General features: G+C 37.6%; 1 protein-coding gene across 1 annotated transcript; it reads left to right on the top strand.

Moving 5' to 3' along the window:
* Window positions 1-11,141: 11,141 nt before the first annotated feature.
* On the top strand, window positions 11,142-16,131 carry LOC141401998 (waprin-like protein). Its single transcript, XM_073982601.1, has 4 exons — window positions 11,142-11,345; window positions 11,432-11,512; window positions 11,589-11,762; window positions 15,801-16,131. Exons 1-4 carry the CDS (start codon window positions 11,342-11,344, stop codon window positions 15,902-15,904), a joined length of 363 nt encoding a protein of 120 aa, XP_073838702.1. The 5' UTR covers window positions 11,142-11,341; the 3' UTR covers window positions 15,905-16,131.
* The last annotated feature ends 3,026 nt before the right edge of the window (window positions 16,132-19,157 follow it).

Genomic DNA, 19,157 nt, shown 5'->3' with positions numbered 1-19,157 from the left:
CGGCAGTTGTTCTTTTGTTAGTTTGGTTTTTTCCATCTTCTTCTGCTTGTTTTGTTAAGATTTTTGTCGCATTTGGCTCTTTACGGTGGTTTGAACTATCAGATCAGGACAACAAGTTCAGGATTAAGGTACCACAGATGATTTATCATTTTGTTATTTCCTTTATCTGATATTTGGTTCGTTTTTCAATAAATCTTCAATGTGGTTTAGGTCTTTTGTTGGACCTAAAAATATTTCTGAATTTCGTTTTCACTATTTGCTGTATTAAACTCAATCCATTGTCTCTAATCCTTTTTAACCTTTTGATTATGTTTACCCAATCCATCCAATATTATATCTACATAAACATTATCTTGTTCATTATACGTTTTGTAAAATCAATAACCCACACTCTCATTTATAACACTCAGTTGTTTTCGTTTGATAGAAAATAAATAAACAAAATAAAAAACGTTCTGGGCGCGTTAAACCAGGCTCGAAAGATGAAAGCACAAAGTGCTTCTACGACCTCTTGTTCTTGGGAAGTCAGCTGGGAAGTAGTTTTAAAACATTCTCGCCTACATCGAACTTGGATTTGTCAATCGCTATTCTTATAGAAATCGCGTGAATATGTTTGGTTGATGTCCGGTTGTGCTGCCAAACTTGCAGTCAAAAATCCCTCTCAACAATACTTCTTATAAGTCTGTACGCAGGTACAGAAGCTCTCGACTTAACATCTGCTCAAGCTGGTAAGGCCCCGTTATTCTAGGCATTCGTACACTGCTAAGTCTTGTTTCTCCCCTGAGCTAGGAACGCAGTTTCAGGAACGCACAGGAGTTGTTCTTTACCCCCATACCAGATGATACCAGAACAGCAACCCGTTCTTTCTGCACTGTTTTGGGAATACCTGGTAATAGTTTTCCATGCCAATGCACGCAAATAGCCTTGTTTTGGGGATAAAGCTTTTAAAGATCTACTGTAGATAAAATGATACGACTAACGTAATGACAATTTCATGGTTAGGAGTTTTTGTTGATGCCGCGCTTGATTATTTTCGCGACAGATGGTTCTTCAGATTCTACGAAGCGTTTAGCATCAAAAGAAGACCTAGGCCTCATTGAAAATATATTGAAATACGAAAACATAGAAAGAAAAAGGAAAATAAAAAAATGATAAATTATCTGTGGTATCTTAGTCCTGAACTTGTTGGCTTGGCATTGTTTGATCCGACAGTGCAAAACACCGTAAAGAGTCAAATTAAATTAAATTAAATTAAATTAAATTAAAAGAAACTTCTCCAGAAATATTCGACCCAAACTTACAAAAGAACAACTGTTCGAAATCCATAAAAAAGTCACATTAACTCCGAGTCGAGCTCACCACAGATTACAACCAATTAATTACAAAGGACGAACAACTAAAACAATGCGTTCTCCAAGTAGTCGGCTATACCCAGATAGGCTCCATTTTCGCGGCGGCACCCCCGCCTAAACAAATCCGACATCGATTTCTTCCCTTTTAACCAGCCTAAAGCTACAAATTAAGACGAGGAAAATATTGAATTTACATAAAATGATTGATATTTTATCAAATTTTATATTTTTGCATAGTTTAACAATAAAAAATAGTATTACAATACCATATACCCTACACCACACCGTCGTAGAGGCATCAATAACATAATAATCTGCTAAAAAATCGACGTTAAATGGCCAACAGTCTTAATTTAGGACACTTTAAAGTTTTGTTGATGATTTTTTCCAACTTTAATTTTTACGAGTTTTATGACGATTTTCGGCCAAAACCTGTTTGCATATTTTGCATATTTTTTGCATATTCTGCATATTTTTTGCATATTTTTTGCATCTTTTGCATATTTTTTTTTTTGCATATTTTTTGGCATATTTTTTGCATATATTTTGCATATTTTTGATATGACCCCAAATATCGAAAAATCGATCCTTAAAACGCCTAGATCCAAAATTTGAGTCCAATCGGATGAGAAAAAAAACATGAATGTAGGTCAAATTAACCATTTTGCCTTGGTTTCTCTATAACGTAGTAATTCTTTGGTCCCCAAATGCTACGTTATAGAGAAGTTCGACTGTAAATGATAAATTACCAAGAACTTCCATTTGTGTTATTTCACTTGGATAGAATACAATTTAACATTATAGCTTTTTGCAGGGCTAACCTGCTTTATAAGGATTTATTTGAAATATAGCAATGGAATTGACATTTGAAACCCAGTGGGTTTGTTAAATACGGTTGTATATAAACGTACTATAATATTAATTGATAAAAGTTATGTATACGAGTGTTATAAGTAATACTCGTATACGAAATATCTTTGCTGCTTTACGTTATTCAGCAAAGTTTTATACATTGTAAAAAGAAGCATCATCATAGAGTATAAAGAAAATCTACAAATAACTATTTAGGTATTATTCTAGTTCAAGTTTGGATCAATGACCGGACAAGTTTTCCAACATTCTTATTTTTACTTTTTATTGCTGTAACTTTTTCTTCAAAACGCCAACTGCGACATGAATGATTGTGTCAACAGGTTTCTTTACCTGCAACTGCTTAGAAGAAAACTAATAGAAGCATTTAGAAATAAACTTCCTCATAATTGTGCAATGATGGTTCATACTTTAGATTATTTCTGACATGGTTATGATGGCCTCTACAATGCTATGGATGTTATATTAGATTGGTTATCCCGTATGTTTCAAACGCAGATTTCAACTGAAGTTGGTGGTATTAGGTCAATAGAAAAAGTTATTTGAGTTCACAGATAGATGGATTGTGGATTGTACACTTCACGTCAGTAGAATAGAACACCTAAATTTTTGTAAATGTTAGATTATTTATCCCAAAACGAATGAATCTTCCTATATAATCTTGTACGAATTTAAAGTCTATGATGTTTCGTAACAAACACAGAAAAAAATAATGTTCTAGCTTTTCGCAAAGCATTGCCCACTCCATGCAAACAGACGCAAAATCCATACTTGGATACCAGAGACCTCCACCAAGGAATCCATGGTATGATCTGGAGTGTCGCGCTGCCACCGAAGAGAAAAATTCGGTAAGAGGGCTACTTTACAATCCATAGCAACGCGTAGCGCACGAGAGAGATACAGGGAGAAAAGGAGAGAGGAGAAACGTCTTTTCCGCAGAAAAATGAGAGAGATGGAAAAGCGGGAGTGTGAAAAAATCGAGATGTACAGGAGCCAGAATGAAGTCCGAAAATTTTACCAAAGAGTCAAGCATCAAACTGATGGCTTTGGCACATCCTCCTGTAGAGACCAGCAAGGTAATTTGGTAACTGATACAGATAGTGTACTCAGGATATGGAAAGAACATTTTTCAAATCTGTTGGTATCCAATAGTAGCGAAGACGAGAAACCGGAGGCGACACGCTGATAAGGTGTATTCATCACCTAGTTAGAACCTGAGTATCCTGTGCCCCGTCCACAAGAAGGGAGATAAGACTGTATGCTCTAACTATAGGGGCATAAGTCTACTCCCTATTGCCTACAAGATCGTGTCAGGGATATTGTGCGAACGACTAAAGCCTATGGTCAACGAGATAATTGGACCATACCAATGCGGCCTTAGACCTGGCAAGTCCACCATTGACCAGATATTTACCCTGCTGCAAATCCTGGAGAAGACCCAAGAGATGCAGATCGACACCTCCCACCTTTTTGTCGATTATAAAGCAGCCTTCGACAGCCCGCTGCGTTCAAAGGTATTCCAAGCCATGTCTGAATTTGGTATACCCGCAAAGCTCATCCGGCTTTGTAAAATGACTTTAACTGACATGAGGTACTCAGTTAAAATAGGAAAGAACCTCTCCGAAGAGTTTGGTACCAAAAGAGGTTTCAGACAAGGAGACAGCCTTTCGTGTGATCTCTTCAACATCCTGCTGGAAAAGGTTATACGAGAGGCAAACGCAAAAAGAAGTGGCACAATCTACACCAATAGTCACATGTTACTTGCTTATGCTGATGAAATAGACATTATGGGCCGATCAGTAAAATAAGTAACTGATACCTTTATAATGGTCGAAGGAGAATCTGCTAAAGTGGGTCTGGCGGTAAACGGCGAAAAGACCAAATTGATGGTGTCGACGCGCAAAGCGTCCATTGAGCTCGGACCGACTGTGGAAGTTGGTTCCTATAATATTGAGGTAGTTAAAGACTTCGTCTACCTCGGCACCTCCGTAAACACAACAAACGACATCAGTTGTGAAATAAAAAGAGGAATTGTATTGACCAACAGATGCTACTTTGGTTTAAGTAAGCAGTTTAAAAACAAAGCCACATCTCGTCAAACAAAAATAACGCTCTACAAAACACTGATACTACCCGTGCTGATGTATGGCTCCGAAGCCTGGGTACTTGCGCAAGCAGACATGGCAGTGATTGGTGTGTTTGAGAGAAAAATTCTTCGAAAGTTCTACGCACCAATCTGCGTTGACGGTGAATATCGACGTCGCATGAACCACGAGCTGTATCTGCTATACAACTACATCAATATTGTTAAACGTATCGAGATGCAGCGATTGCGTTGGCTAGGCCATATCATAAGAATGAGCGATGATGAACCCGCTAAAAAGGCGTATAAATACGGACCGCTTGGCGGTGCACGCAGAATTGGCAGGCCAAGAAATAGATGGCGCAAATAAGTGGATGATGAGATGACAAGGCGCGGTATTCCAGAGTGCGAAGCAACAAATAGAGAGGAATGGAGATCTTTTCTTAGTTCGGCCTATGGAATAAATGTTCTGTAATGGACCAGCTAAGTAAGTAAGTAAGTAAGTAAGTAAGCTTTTCGCGAAACGATTTTTTGATAATTTTTCCGATAGTACTATGAAAAATAGACATTTATTTTTGGTCATCAGGATACAACAATCATTTTATATTCGCGATTTGTGGAGATATTAATGCCGAATTTTATTTCAGGCGATCAAGCAAGGTTTTCTAATCATTCATTAATTAATCATTTTTACCTATTAGCCACATTTTACAATTTGGGCTATATCAAAACATGGACCGAGAGACCCCATTTTCAATACTGGAAGTTCAGTTGACATAAGAAAGATTTGAGCCAATTTTGTCAGCCTACGTCAAGTGGTTCGGTAGTTATAGAGTTTTTACCCAATACTTGGGTAAATACTCGGGTATTTACCTAAGTATTTACCCACTTGTTTAAAGTAATGAAAAACTATCCATTTTGAAACGATTTCACAATCTAAACCCAGGAATAGGGTGTGAGATGTTGTATTGGCGATTCAATATAGTAAATACCCAAATAAATACCCACAAATGGGTATTTACCCAATTTACCGGATATTTAACCACTGTTCATCTCTAGCAAAAACAACATAAAAGGGCTTAATTTGACAGATTATTGAAATATCTCGGAATATCAGTAGGAGTCGCGCAGTTATGTCATATTTCTTCACAATAAGATAAAATATGACACAGACAACTTTGACGGATACTATCGAGTGCTTCGGATGCTGTAAGATGGAAAATTTTCGAAAAAAATATGAAAAACGTCAAAGTTTCTTATAACAAGTAAGAAAGTATTAGTTAGCTTACTAAGGGAAGGTTTTTGAGCTTCATAGAAGTTTTTATACCAAATTTCAGGCATTTCGGTGCGATATTAAGTCACAATCTTCAAAATACCGAATATCGGGAGATACCATTCTATGGAGGCTATATGAAAACGTGGATCGATATAGCCCAATTTCAATACCAAACATATTAGAAGTAATATAAACTTCTGTACCAAATTATGGAGGTATATCTTAAACTAGGGATAGGTAATGGAAAGCAATAATCGAATTTCCGACTTTTCGATTTTGTTCTAAAAATAAAAATGCGATTTTTCGGACTCGCGGTTATTTCAGTCTTAAAACTCGACTTTCGACTTTTTCATAACCTAAGAAAATCGATTACAATCGACTATTCGACGATTTCCGATTTTCTTTTGAATCTGTAGCACCGCAAAAGTGTAAAACCGGGTTCATCATCGCTCACTCTTAAGATATGGCCTAGCCAATGCAATCGCTGCATCTCGATACGTTTAACTATATTGATGTCGTTGTATAGCAGATACAGCTCGTGGTTTATACGACGTCGATATTCACCGTCAACGCAGATTGGTCCATAGATCTTTCGAAGAATTTTTCTCTCAAACACACCAAGCACTGCCCTATCTGCTTGCGCAAGTACCCAGGCTTCTAAACCATACATCAGCACGGGTAGTATCAGTGTTTTGTAAAGCGTTGTTTTTGTTTAACGAGATGTGGTTTTATTCCTAAACTGTTTACTCAGCCCGAAGAAGTATCTGTTGCCCAACACTATTCTTCTTCGTGTTGCACAACTGATGTTGTTGGTAGTGTTTACGGCAGTGCCGAGGTAGACGAAGTCCCTTACTACCTTAAAATATTAGGAACCAACGTCAACACTTGGCCCGATCTCTATGGACGCATTGCGCGACGGCGCCAATTACTTTGTCTTTTCGCCGTTTACCGCCAGACCCTCTTTAGCAGATTCCCTTTCGACTTTTTCAAAGGTATCAGTTACTTCCTTTACCGATCGACCTATGATGTCAATGCCATCGGCATAAACAAGTAACATATGGCTGTTTCTATATATTGTGTCACTTCTTTTCACCTTCGCATCTCTTATTACCTTTTCCAGCAGAATGTTGAGAAGATCACACGAGAGGCCATCACCTTGTCTGAAACCTCTTTTGGTACCAAACTCGTCGGAGAGGTTCTTTCCTATTTTAACTGACGATCGAGTATCAGTTAATGTCATTCTACCAAATTCAGACATGGCTTGGAATACCTTTGAACTTAGTGGGCTGTCAAAGGCTGCTTTGTAATCGACAAAAAGGTGGTAGGTGTCGATCTGCATCTCTTGGGTCTTCCTCAGGATTTGCCGCAGGGTAAATATCTGGTCAATGGTGGTATGGCCAAGTTATTTCATTGACCATAGGCTTTAGTCGTTCGCGCATTATCCCTGACACTATTTTGTAGGCAATAGGGAGAAGACTTATGCTCCTATAGTTAGAGCATACAGTCTTATCTCCTTTCGTGTGGACAGGGCACAGGATGCTCAGGTTCCAATCGTCGGGTACTCGTTCTTCCTGCCAGATGGTGCTAACTAGCTGATGAATACACCTTATCAGCGTCTCGCCTCCTGTTTTCAACAGCTCGGCTGGTAAGCCATCGGCTCCTGCTGCCTTATTATTCTTCAGCCGTCTTATTGCTGCCTTTACCTCATCTTGGCTGGGCGGTATACATTCAATACCATCTTCTGGGATTAGATCTGTGGTATCTTCGCCGTCTTCGCTACTATCGGAGAACACTATCTGTATCAGTTACCAAATTAACTTGCTGGTCTCTACAGGAGGATGTGCCAGTTCCAAAGCCACCAGTTTGATGTTTTACTCTTTGGTAGAACTTTCGGACTTCAGTCGGCTCCTGTACATCTCGATTTTTTCACACTCCCGCCTTTCCATTTCTCTCTTTTTCCTGCGGAAAATACGTTTCTCCTCTCTCCTTTTCTCCCGATACCTCTCTCGTGCGCTACGCGTTGCTACATATTGTAGAGTAGCCTTATATGCGGCATTTTTCTATTCGGCATCACGATCCTGGTCATACCATGGATTCCTTGGTGGAGGTCTCTGGTATCCAAGTATGGATTTTGCGGCTGTTTGCATGGAGTGGGCAATATTTTTCCATTGTGCTGATATGTTATCGGGACGAGGAGTGCTTTCATTAATCAATTGGGCTTATTGAGGGGAATATGTTGTGGCTATCTGTTGTGTTTGCAGCTTACCGATGTCCAACTTCCGCGTTGTATCTGTTCGTGCTTTATTTGGAACCTGTTAGACGGGTACGTACCTTTGCTGCAACAAGCTACTGGTCCGAATCTATGTTTGCTCCTCGGAACGATCGTACATCCATCACGCTCGATGCATGTCTTTCATCTATCACAACATGTTCTTTGATCTGGAGACAGCCAGGTGCCTTTATGAATATCGAGATGCTAAAATCTGGTACTGCTAACTACCATGTTTTTTGCAGAAAAAGTCTGAAAAGTCTATCAGCCTCATACCATTGTCAGATGTTTCACTGTGGAGACTGAATTTCCAGACTGTTGGGCCAAAAATATTCTCCTTTCCAATTTTGGCATTAAAATCGCCTAGAATGATTTTAATGTCATGGGCAGGGCAACGGTCATATGTTTCTTCTAAGCGCTCGTAAAATATATCTTTGGTCTGTTCGTCCTTTTCTTCAGTGGGAGCATGAGCGCAAATAAAGCTTATGTTGAAGAATTTAGCTTTTATTCGAATTGCAGCAAGTCTTTCATTCACTGGGGTGAAGCTGGATACCAGATGTTTTAGTCTCCGACTAACTACGAATCCGCAACCAAACTCATGCTTTACGTCATGGCAGCTATAATACAGTGCGTCACCTTTAGGTGTTGTTGTGACGCCTTTCCCAATCCATCGTATTTCCTGTATGGCAGTAATATCGGCCTTGTACTTTTCAAGTACGTCTGCCAATGCGAAGACTGCACCTTCTCTATAAAGAGTGCGAACATTCCAGGTGCAGATTCGCAGATCATGGTCCTTAAAACGTTTGCGGGGTTCGTCAACTTCAGAGGGGGTTGTTTTTCTTTTCTTTCGTTTTTTCATAGTATGCTGTTTTTTCTAGGGGAGGGTTACTAACCCGACGCCCAAACCCAAGTTTTTAACGTTCTTATGGGAGAACGCGCGGCACATGTTAGCTCACTACCTTTAACGGGTGTTAAAGGCAGTTCCCCAGGTGACACCAAGGGAGGTCAGTGTCCACTTGAGATGAAAGAGGAACCAAGATAAATCCTGGGCTTTGCCATGTTAAAACCGGTCAGGACCGTTGCTCGGTATCTTCCATCCCCTACGTCACCCCTACATAGCCCGCTTTCAATACCAAAAGTCCTACATTTATATTATAGATTTTACCAAAACTTCATGCACCTACTTCAATCCGTTCGGAAGCTAAAGTGATTTCCACAGACGGACGGACATGGCTATATCGATGTAGAATTGCACGCTGATCAAGAATATATATAGTTTGTGTCTACAATGATTATTTCGAGTAGTTACAAACGGAGTGACAAACTTAATATACCCCCATCCTATGGTGGAAGGTATAAAAATATATGGACAGGCAGGCTGAAGCGGACATGAGTAAATCGATTCTGATAGTGATTAGGCGCCAAATAAGTACGTAAGGTTGGCGACATAACCACCATTGCACTATAGGTCAAACAGCCCATTTTACTGGCCAAAAGTCAGATTTCGCACTTTGTATTTTCACTTATTTTGTGTTACTTTCTTGTAAGAAACAATTCAAATATAATAAAGATAAATTTTGTTTTTGTATGAGAAATTATACCGTTACATGACAGGCTGCCAAATATGTAATATCCAAATATCTTTAAAAACTTGTTAACGAAATATGTTTACTTGAATACGTTCAGGGTGAAACAAAATCACAATATTAGCATAAGTAACGATTTGATTAGAAAGTATTCGATATCTATTTATCAAAAATGCCCTCCTATCATCATTTATGTGTATAAATAGTTATTAAATGGGTGTTAACTTTGAATTTTCGAAGACAGTAGAACATTTTGAGGTTATGTACGCTTTTAAAGTCTCGGCAACGTTCGGCAATGAAAGTGAAATTTGAAATTTGTTCATTAACTCGTGCCGAATGCAGAAATTTTTATATGGTTTTGCGTAAATTTGCTCGACAAGAATTATACAACTTTTTTTAGGTTACCATATTTTCCATAATATTGATTTTTTTGAAGTCAGGGTTAAACCTCTTACCAAATAATGTTAGCCAAATTGGAGTCTACAGCATTCTGCTGTGTTCTAAAGTCAAATTATTTACAAATCTTTTATAAATATATACAGTTATAGTCAAAATATGTCACATCATATTGTGGGATTTTCAAGGTAATAATTTTAAGTCATATTCACATTAAAACTAAAACGAAACACAACAAAAAGGCTTCTGAACTTATCGGACGTCGATGCCTTCAATTCTGTAGACAAATAACAGACCTTCCAGTTTTTGTCCCCAAAGGGTTAAGGTACCAGTTGTGTATTTGGTCCATAAAGGGTTAATTTTTTGGCCTACGTTGTTCCATTTTTCTCCCTGAATCTAAAAACGATATATTAACTTAAACCAAATACTTGTTTTAACTTTAAGACTTTTGGCAAATAAAATGGCCCGTTTGACCTATAGTGCATTGTCTTGTGAATTAATTTTCAAAACGGTACTATCGTAATTTTTGCAAATACAGAGTTTTTAAAAATAGGGTATAGGGGAGGTACCCCGCTCACTCCGGAATTCGACAAAATATGTAGCCTTTTTTCATCGTAAGCCTTCGCTATACATTCGCTGAAAATCGGTTCATTACTTTTGTAGATATAACGTATCTTAAAAAGTACTCCCACTTTCAATTTTTCATTCCTTAAAAACCCATGTTGGATTATGACGAACAAAAATTTATGCAAATCGGTTCAGCCGTTCTCGACTGATGCAATCACCAATAAGCGACATTTGATTTTTGTTTACAAAGATTTTTTGTGTGCAACAGTGAAATGATTATTTAATTTAAAATTTTTTGTAATAGTAAACACACTATTCGGTTCATATTCAGAATTCTCGTTAAATCTTCAAGTCTCTCTATTCAAAGTTGTAAATTTGTTTGACCACTGACCCCAGTTTTTGTTCACATTTCATGTAACAATCAGTATTGGCCATGTCAAGAGTTTAAAGGCAGGAAATCGTCGACACATGTTGCTACTGAATATTTAAAGAGTTTCAAAGAAAAATGTTTAGTTAAAAATTTAAAATTTTTCGTAAATTTATGTTGTGACCTTGATTTTTGTCTATAACTGTAAATATATTTATGTAGATGCTGACAGAAAATTGAATTGTTATCAAAACTATAACTGAAACAATAATAATAACCGACAATGTGTAGGGCATAGAATGAAAGAAAGAAAACAAAGCCATGATTATTTACAATGACTGAGGTTTGTATCTTCGCAAAACGTTTTTATTTCTTCAGTCTAGATAAAGTTCTCGTGCAAATAAAACGTCAGACCTGTTGAGAATTGAATAGCGGTTTTGGTGTGGTTGCCATTTAAAAATCTCAAAATAATAAAAAAATAACAATCATTCGATCAATTTAACAAAGTTTTGCAATACAATAGTAAAACAAACAAAATTTAAGATAATTACCTGTTATATTCAAATACTTCAACAATGGGTAAAACAAAATTATACGTTTCACTAGAATGAATACATTAATAATAGTGAATAAATTATAACAACATGCATTTTTTAATGTTTCAGCTTTCCAACGTCACACATTTATTTTGTTAATGTTGGTGTTCGTTTGTGTTTTGTTGCAAACAATAACTGCTCAATCGAATGGTAGGTTGATGTGGGTGGTGGTGAATGAACCCGTAAGAAAAGAGTTAATTTTAATTTGCCACCTTGAACTTTCCAGAATGTCCACCTTCTTCGAAAGTCTATACATGCTCGCCACGTTGCTATAAGGATGGTGATTGTGCTGTTATGGGTGGTAAATGTTGTCCAGACACCTGTAATCAAAAGTCGTGTGTTCCCCGTCATATGCTAAACAAATATGGTGATGCGGGTAATACTCGCCCAGATAAATATGGTAAGTTATAATATAGTTTATTGAGGGGTTATCTCTACTTATCACTTTCAAAAAATCGAAAAAAACATTGGCTTATTTTGAAGTACAGGTAGAGTATGCCGCAAAAAAATTCTAGTCGATCGGTGCAAAATTCAAAGTGAAGAACCCGTTGCAACGCGTTGTGTTTTGTGTGTAGAGGCGCAACTTAAAACTCGTTTTTCTCTAAATGGCCTTTTTGAATTCAGTGTCAACGATAGATCGAAAACGAAAGTATATTTTGGCGAGCTTGTTAAATACCTGCCTTTAAGCGAGAAAGATTCTTTAAATTTTTTGCCCGATTTTTTGATAAAATATGGTCTATTTTTTCGCTAAAATCAAAATGTTGGCATTGACAGTCAACAATTTTTTTAAATCGATTTTTTTTAAAATACTGTTGCGCTTAAAGACAAAATTATTAGGTTCTATGCCCATAAAAATATACGAATATCGGCCCATTCGTTTTCGAGCTATCGTTGGCACCGCAAAACGCTTTTACAAACAAGTAAGACCGGCGATAAGTTCGGCCGGGCCGAACTTCTTATACCCTCCACCGGTGAAGTAAAATGGGTCAATTAGTTTCGTTTTGTTTATGAAGAGACTAAATACCAAATTTCATCAATTTCGGTAAAACAATGTGGCTAAACTTCAAAATAGTGAAATTCGGGAGGTACAGTTCCATGGGGGCTATATCAAAACAGGTTACATCAAAATTTCTGACGGAAAGTTTGTAGACTCAAAGAAGACTAAATAGAAAATTTCCGATAATTCGGTAAGATAATGTGGCTAAAACCTTCAAAATACTGAAAATCAAGAGCTACGCTTCTATGGTGAATATAGGACGACGTATACCTATACTGATAATTCACTTCTGGAATATTTTATAACCCCATGGAAGACTAAATAACATATGTCAGTAATTTCGGTGGGCTATTGACGTCACAATCTTCAGAATTACGAAAATCGTGTTCGGTCTCACGGCTTATTCTGGTTCAGTCCTCGATTTAAGTGAATATGGCGTGTAATGCTGTTGTGGTACTATGTATTTCCTGGAATCCATGCTGATGTTGTGTAGCTGGGAACCTGCTTCTTATCATGAGAAGGAATATCACCTTTAGAAGCTTCGCTAAAGGAGACAAGGGGGAAATCGACCTGTAACATTCCCATCTGCTGGCATGCCATATTTTCTGGCTTCAGGTAAAATATGGGTGACTAACGATAGATTGGATCCGGATTCATCTAGTCCTTGATTAGTGTGCAATTCTACATCGATATAGCCATGTCCGTCCGTCTGTCCGTCTGTGGAAATCACTCTAGCGTCCGAACGGATTGTAGTAGGTGGATGAATTTTGGCAGAATCTATTATATGTACGTAGGACTTTTGGTATTGAAAGCGGGCTATGTAGGTCCACGTTTTCGTATAGCCCCCATACAAAGTGACGCGTCGTCGTTTTAAGGAATTTTAAAGATATTTGTCCCATTTTACCACCGAATTGGTTGTAATTTGGTATTTTGTGTCTCCAGAATTAAAAAAACATCGCTACCAAAGTTTGTTTATATAGGTCCACGTTTTGGTATAGCCCCCATATAACGCCCCATATATTTTGAATGTATTAGTTTCATTTGACCACAGAATTGGTTGTAACTTTGTATTTTGTGTTTCCAGAGGCTAAGAAACATTTCTACCATAAAATGTTTATATAGGTCCACGTTTTGATATAGCCCCCATAGGACGATATCTCCCGATTTTCGGTATTTTTAAGGTTTTAGGCTCATTATCACACCGAAATGGCTAAAATTTGGTATTTAGTCTTCGATGGGGGTATACAACTTTCCAGCGAAAATTTGTAGGTATATGTAGGTCCACGCCTTCATATAGCCCCTATAGAACGCTTCCTCCCGATTTTCGGTATTTTGAAGTTTGTGGCCACATTAATCCACCGAAATGCCTATATTTGGTATTTGGTCTTCATTTGGGGTACTAAACGTTCAATATGAAATTTGTTGGTATAGGTCCAGGCTTTAATATTTGGTATTTGGTCTTCATTTGGGGTACTAAACGTTCCATATGAAATTTCTTAGTATAGGTCCACGCTTTTGTATAGCCCCCAAAGAACTTACCTCCCGATTTTCGGTGTTTTGAATCAATATTCCTCAGAAATGGCTGATATTTGGTATCCGTTGGGGGTATAAAACTTTCCCCCCGAAACTTGTCGGTACAGGTCCACGCCTTAGTATAGCCCCCATAGAACGGTAATTCAGTATTTTCGGTATTTTGAAGGCTGTGGCCTCAATATTCCACCGAAATGGCTGAAAGTTGGTATTTAGTCTTTGTTGGGGGTATACAGCTTTCCAGCGGAAATTTGTCGGTATAGGTCCACGTCTTCATTTAGCCCCCATAGAACGGTACCTCCTGATTTTCGGTATTTCGAAGGTTGTGACCTCAATATCCCACCGAAAAGACTGAAACGTGGTAGTAAGTCTTCGTTAAGAGTATACAACTTTCCACCTGAAATTGGTCGGAATAGGTCAACGACTTCATGTAGCTCCCATAGAACGGTACCGCCCGATTTTGAAGGTTTTAGCCTCATTATTACACCGAAGTTGCTGAAATTTGGTATTTAGACTTTTTCTGGGCTACAAAAATTTCCCTCTAAAATTTGTCGGTATACGTTCACGTTTTGATGTACCCCCCATAGAACAATATATCCGAATTCTCGATATGTTGAAGGTTTTAGCCTCATTATAACACCGAAATGGCTGCAAGTTGGTACTTAGTCTTCGTTGAGGGTATAAAACTTTCCACCTGAAATTTTTCGGTATAGGTTCATGCATGACACAATTACCGAGGTAGTGGTTTCGTAAAATTTTGAATATGTTATGTCAAAACTTTCTTTATGTTGTTGGGGAAATTACAACAAAAATATTTTTTATATAGGGATTTGACTTTTCATATTCGAACAGCTGGTGTGATACCACTACCTGTGCAATTGTGCCATGGGTCCATGTCTTCATATAGCCCCCCCTAGAACGGTACCTCCCGATTTTCGGAATTTTGAAGGTTGCTGCTCAATATCCCATCGAAATGACTGACATTTTGTAGTTAGTCTGTTCCCCACCGAAATAGCTGATATTTGGTATTAAGTTTTTGATAGCCCCCATAGGACCGTACCTCCCGATTTAAGGTATTTTGACAGTTGTGGCTTTAATATACAACCGATATGACAGAAATTTAGTATTTAAACTGCCATGAGTATATTAAATATTGCAGAAGAGAATTATCATTATAATCCCTTCTCTTCAAGTAACCCCCGTAGAAGCGTACTTCCCGATTTTCGGTATTTTGAAGGTTGTGTCATCAATATCACATCAAAACGGATGATATTTAATAGTCCGTTGGTGAAATTTTGAATTTTAATAGTCCACCTGAGAATTTTCAGGGATTGTTCCATGTTTTATATAAAGCCCCCATAGAAAGTTACTTCCAATTATCGGTATTTTAAAAGTTTTAGCCACATTATTCAATGGAAATAACTGAAATTTGGTATTTAGTCTTTTCTGGAGTTACTAAACTTTCCTCCAGAAATTTATCGGTACACTTTAACGTTTTATACAGCCTACATAGAACGATGCTCCCGATGTTCCTAACTATCCAAATCCAGAATATCCAGGTTTAGGTCTATTCGGAAAATTGTAAATATTGGTCCATGTTTTGGAAAGAACAAAAATGTCGCCCATATGGGCTGCTTTGAAGGGAGTAATTTCAGTTGAGATATATGTACTACTCATGTAATAAAACGAAATTAAACTAATTGTTCCTATTCACTTCAATACAATTCGTGGTGGAGGGTATAAAAAGTTCGACCCGGCCGAACTTAACGCTTTTCTTTCTTGTTATAATCTATTAAAATGTCGCAATCATGAAAATGAAAACCAAGAGATAGTAGTGTAGGGTATCATATGGTCGGCCGCATCCGATTATAGCCTTTTCTTATTTGTTTTTAATTTCATTTTATTTTTCAGGTCCCAATAAAGGCACCGTCTATTGCGGAAATGTGAAATGTACCGCCTTTGAAAGATGTGAAGTTGATCGCATTACCAAGAAGGAGAGATGTGTTCGGGCTTAAAATATAGCAAAAAAATCTAGCATTTCTCAAACATTCCATTAGTAATGCTGATAAGAAACATTTGTAACCGCAAGAAAAAAAAACTATTTTTTATCTCGATAATTTTTATCACAAAAATGTTATTGGAAAATGCTAATATTGACTCACCGTTCTGAGTGATTCTGAAGAACACTTGAAGTTTTGCAAATAAACATAAAAGTAAATAAAGTGTATGAGTAAATAAAAAAGTGTAATTTCAATGATGGATTTTTCTGATTACTGTTTTTGTTTGGTAATATATACATACATATATATAAAACTACGTGTGTTTTTAATTGTGGAGTTTGTAATGTAAACATAAAACATGTGGTTTTGAACTAGGAAGTTTTATTTACTATTTATGTTTTTTTTATTTGTGCACAAATACAATACACATTGTCTATTCAAAATAGTTTTAGCAATGGCATTTCATTTTTATCCAAAATGTTACAATAAAACCTACTGAGATTGAAAATTTTGTTCTACAAGATTTTTATAGATTTGAAACTGAATTTTCTTTCTAATTTTTCTCAATTAAATCTCTTAAATATTTGTACTTATTTATCTTATTTAAAGACAAATTCTTTTTAATTTGCAATTCATTTCATTTTTTCAAAAGCTAAAAAATATTATTTCTCATTTGATGTCTGCCACTTTGTTAAGAGTTCTTTATTGGCCACAATTTTAAGAAGAAGTGAAATGCTACGTTGTAATAATAAACATTTTAAATAAGGCGGAACTGTAATTGTGTTCAGCTTCAACCACAGCGAGGAAGTGCTGTGGCAAATGGCATAGCACCTGAAACGTTCGAGTGTAGCTAAGAAAAATCACTTCTTTGCAATTATGGAGGTATTTGTTTTGGGAGGAGTTCTTTTGATAGTCGCAATTAATGAACCATTCATCACAACGGATTTAGTAGCAATCTCGTTTTTGTGGTTTTCCAACAATGCAGGTTGCCATAAAATGAATGTAGTGTGTTTTTAGTTATGTGCAAATTCGAGTAGAAAATTTTATGTGGACTGAGCGGAGTCTGAAATGTTAAGTTATTCTTAATTAGACGTAGACTAATTAGAAAAAATACGTTATTCTCGGTCTTCTATGACATCTACTTCTACTACTTCTTCTAGAACCAGTAGGGAAGTCGAGAGGGTCTACGAATGGGCATCCAAATCTAATTTTGTACAGATAGTTCTAGACTTCAAACATTTCCGAAGGGAGAAGAGAGACGTCTTTCATATCAATGGGAGCAGCTATTAATATTTGCCCACTTTTTATAGCCCAGTGCGAACAGCGTGTCTTACGACACTACTTGTAGCGTTTGACCTCTCTTTCTAGATCATGAATACACCATATGGTGATTAGGATGGTTCGCACTGTAACACCCGAGCAAGTACTGCAACGAAAGTACGCCATTGTGTTGATGTACTGGAAGAATCTTTGTCTCCTCATGTAGATGGTCCACTGAAGGCATGAGGAGGTACCCTGTTGCAATTCTCAGGACGGCATTCCCACAGGTTTGAATATCGATGCTACATAGCTTACCACAGACCGATCTATTGCGTTATATGTGGTCAACTGCACCCCAAGTGCTGTCGGCTATATCTCAGCTGGTAGTTAATAGCTGTGGGATGCGCGGACGACAGAAACTTGGTGTCGAATTTGACCCCTGAATTTTGGGGTAGTTTGTGGTCATAATTCTGCTCTGTTCTCACCTTTGTCGTCCATGTAGTGAACAGAGTGGCTGTAGATTTAGTGGCGGATATTTGTATATTACTCCTATGGAAGAAGGTGGTAAGATCAGTCAAATCGGAGTTCAGCCTTTCACAAATGTCATCAGGAAAGATACCTGACGCCAGGATCGTATCATCAACCGCATACGTCACGATCTCAATGCCGTCTGGAGGGGTGGAATACGGGAGAGGTCTAGGTTAAGCAGTTCCAGAAATATCACCACACTTTGGGGAACTCCTCGTTTCAGCCTACGGGGCTTAGACTTCTTGTTTCTTGTTTCCACGTACGACTGGCGTCCACACATACAAATGATTATCCAATTAAATTTGGCCGGAGGATTGTCTGTTCGATGTCCTCAAATAGCTTGGAGTGCTTGACAGTTTTATCACATGGCTTGCTCTGGTTGAGTCCTCGACTAATATATGTGGATATGACGTGCGGCGCTGTTGTCGTGCTGTGCTGCTTCCGAAACCTATGCTGTTGATCCGCAACTCAGTAGCTATTTCTGACGTTGGAGCGGACTAAAGCCTCAAGGGTCTTTGCCCTACCTATTTTTTAGACATCGGGAACGATGTGTGTGGCTAGCGACAGATTGAGAACTTTAGTGAGATACTCAACTCCCGGCACATTCACCTGTTACAGCATTACCATGAAGGTTCATTCTCTGCAGGAACAGATCTTATGCGAAGTAGTACTATGCTATTGGCCCTGTCACTCCCGTTGTGCTCGACAAACTGTCGATTCAAATAACTTGCGCACCTCTTCGGATCAGTCAGTCGCCAAACGTGACTGAGATCCTATCTTCCTTCTTTCCAGGGTTGGGGAGTGACTTAACCGTTGACCACAATTCACATGTTCCAGCTATGGAAGATATGTTCTCTTTATCAAGAATCAGAGATGCTACAATCTGCAGCGTACACGCAGAGAAAAAAATATGTTTGATCCAACAATATTCCAAGAGCAAAATATGTATTGTTAACATATTGTTGGATTCATCATGTAGTATTGTAAATCCAAAAATAGTTTGTGTCAACTGAACAATATTTCTCTCTTTTCTTCGAAAATTTGTTTCTCTTCTCTCGCTATTCGATGCCGTGTTGAAAAAACAATTTTGGTGAATTGTGGTGTGTTTGTATCACATGCTGCCTTTACCTTTGTTTTTGTGTGTATGTACTTGTGAGACTCTTGTTTTCATTTGTTTCTGTTTTGTTTCATTCTTCTTTCCTTTTCATGTTTGTTATGGTGTTTAATTATTCCTTATGTTGTGGTGGGTTCTTGTGGCTTTTTGTTTGTCTTTGTTGTCAGCCAATGCAGCAAACCATGTATTGTGTTCATCAATGATTGCAATATTATACGCGACATTTATATCCAAGTTATGCGAAAAGTGTATATGAGAAGTATATGCACTCAAATCAAAAATTTCTGGGCTGGTTTTCTGTATTGACAATACTTTTTGTAAACAAAATTAGATTATGATAGTTCCTACAATCGGTATTGTTAACGA

Source organism: Musca autumnalis, unplaced genomic scaffold (genome assembly GCF_047663935.1).
Source record: "Musca autumnalis isolate F117 unplaced genomic scaffold, ASM4766393v1 scaffold_4, whole genome shotgun sequence".
NCBI classification, from domain to species: Eukaryota; Metazoa; Arthropoda; class Insecta; order Diptera; family Muscidae; genus Musca; species Musca autumnalis.
Note: the sequence above shows the minus strand (reverse complement) of the source record. Positions and strands in the feature narration are given on the sequence as shown.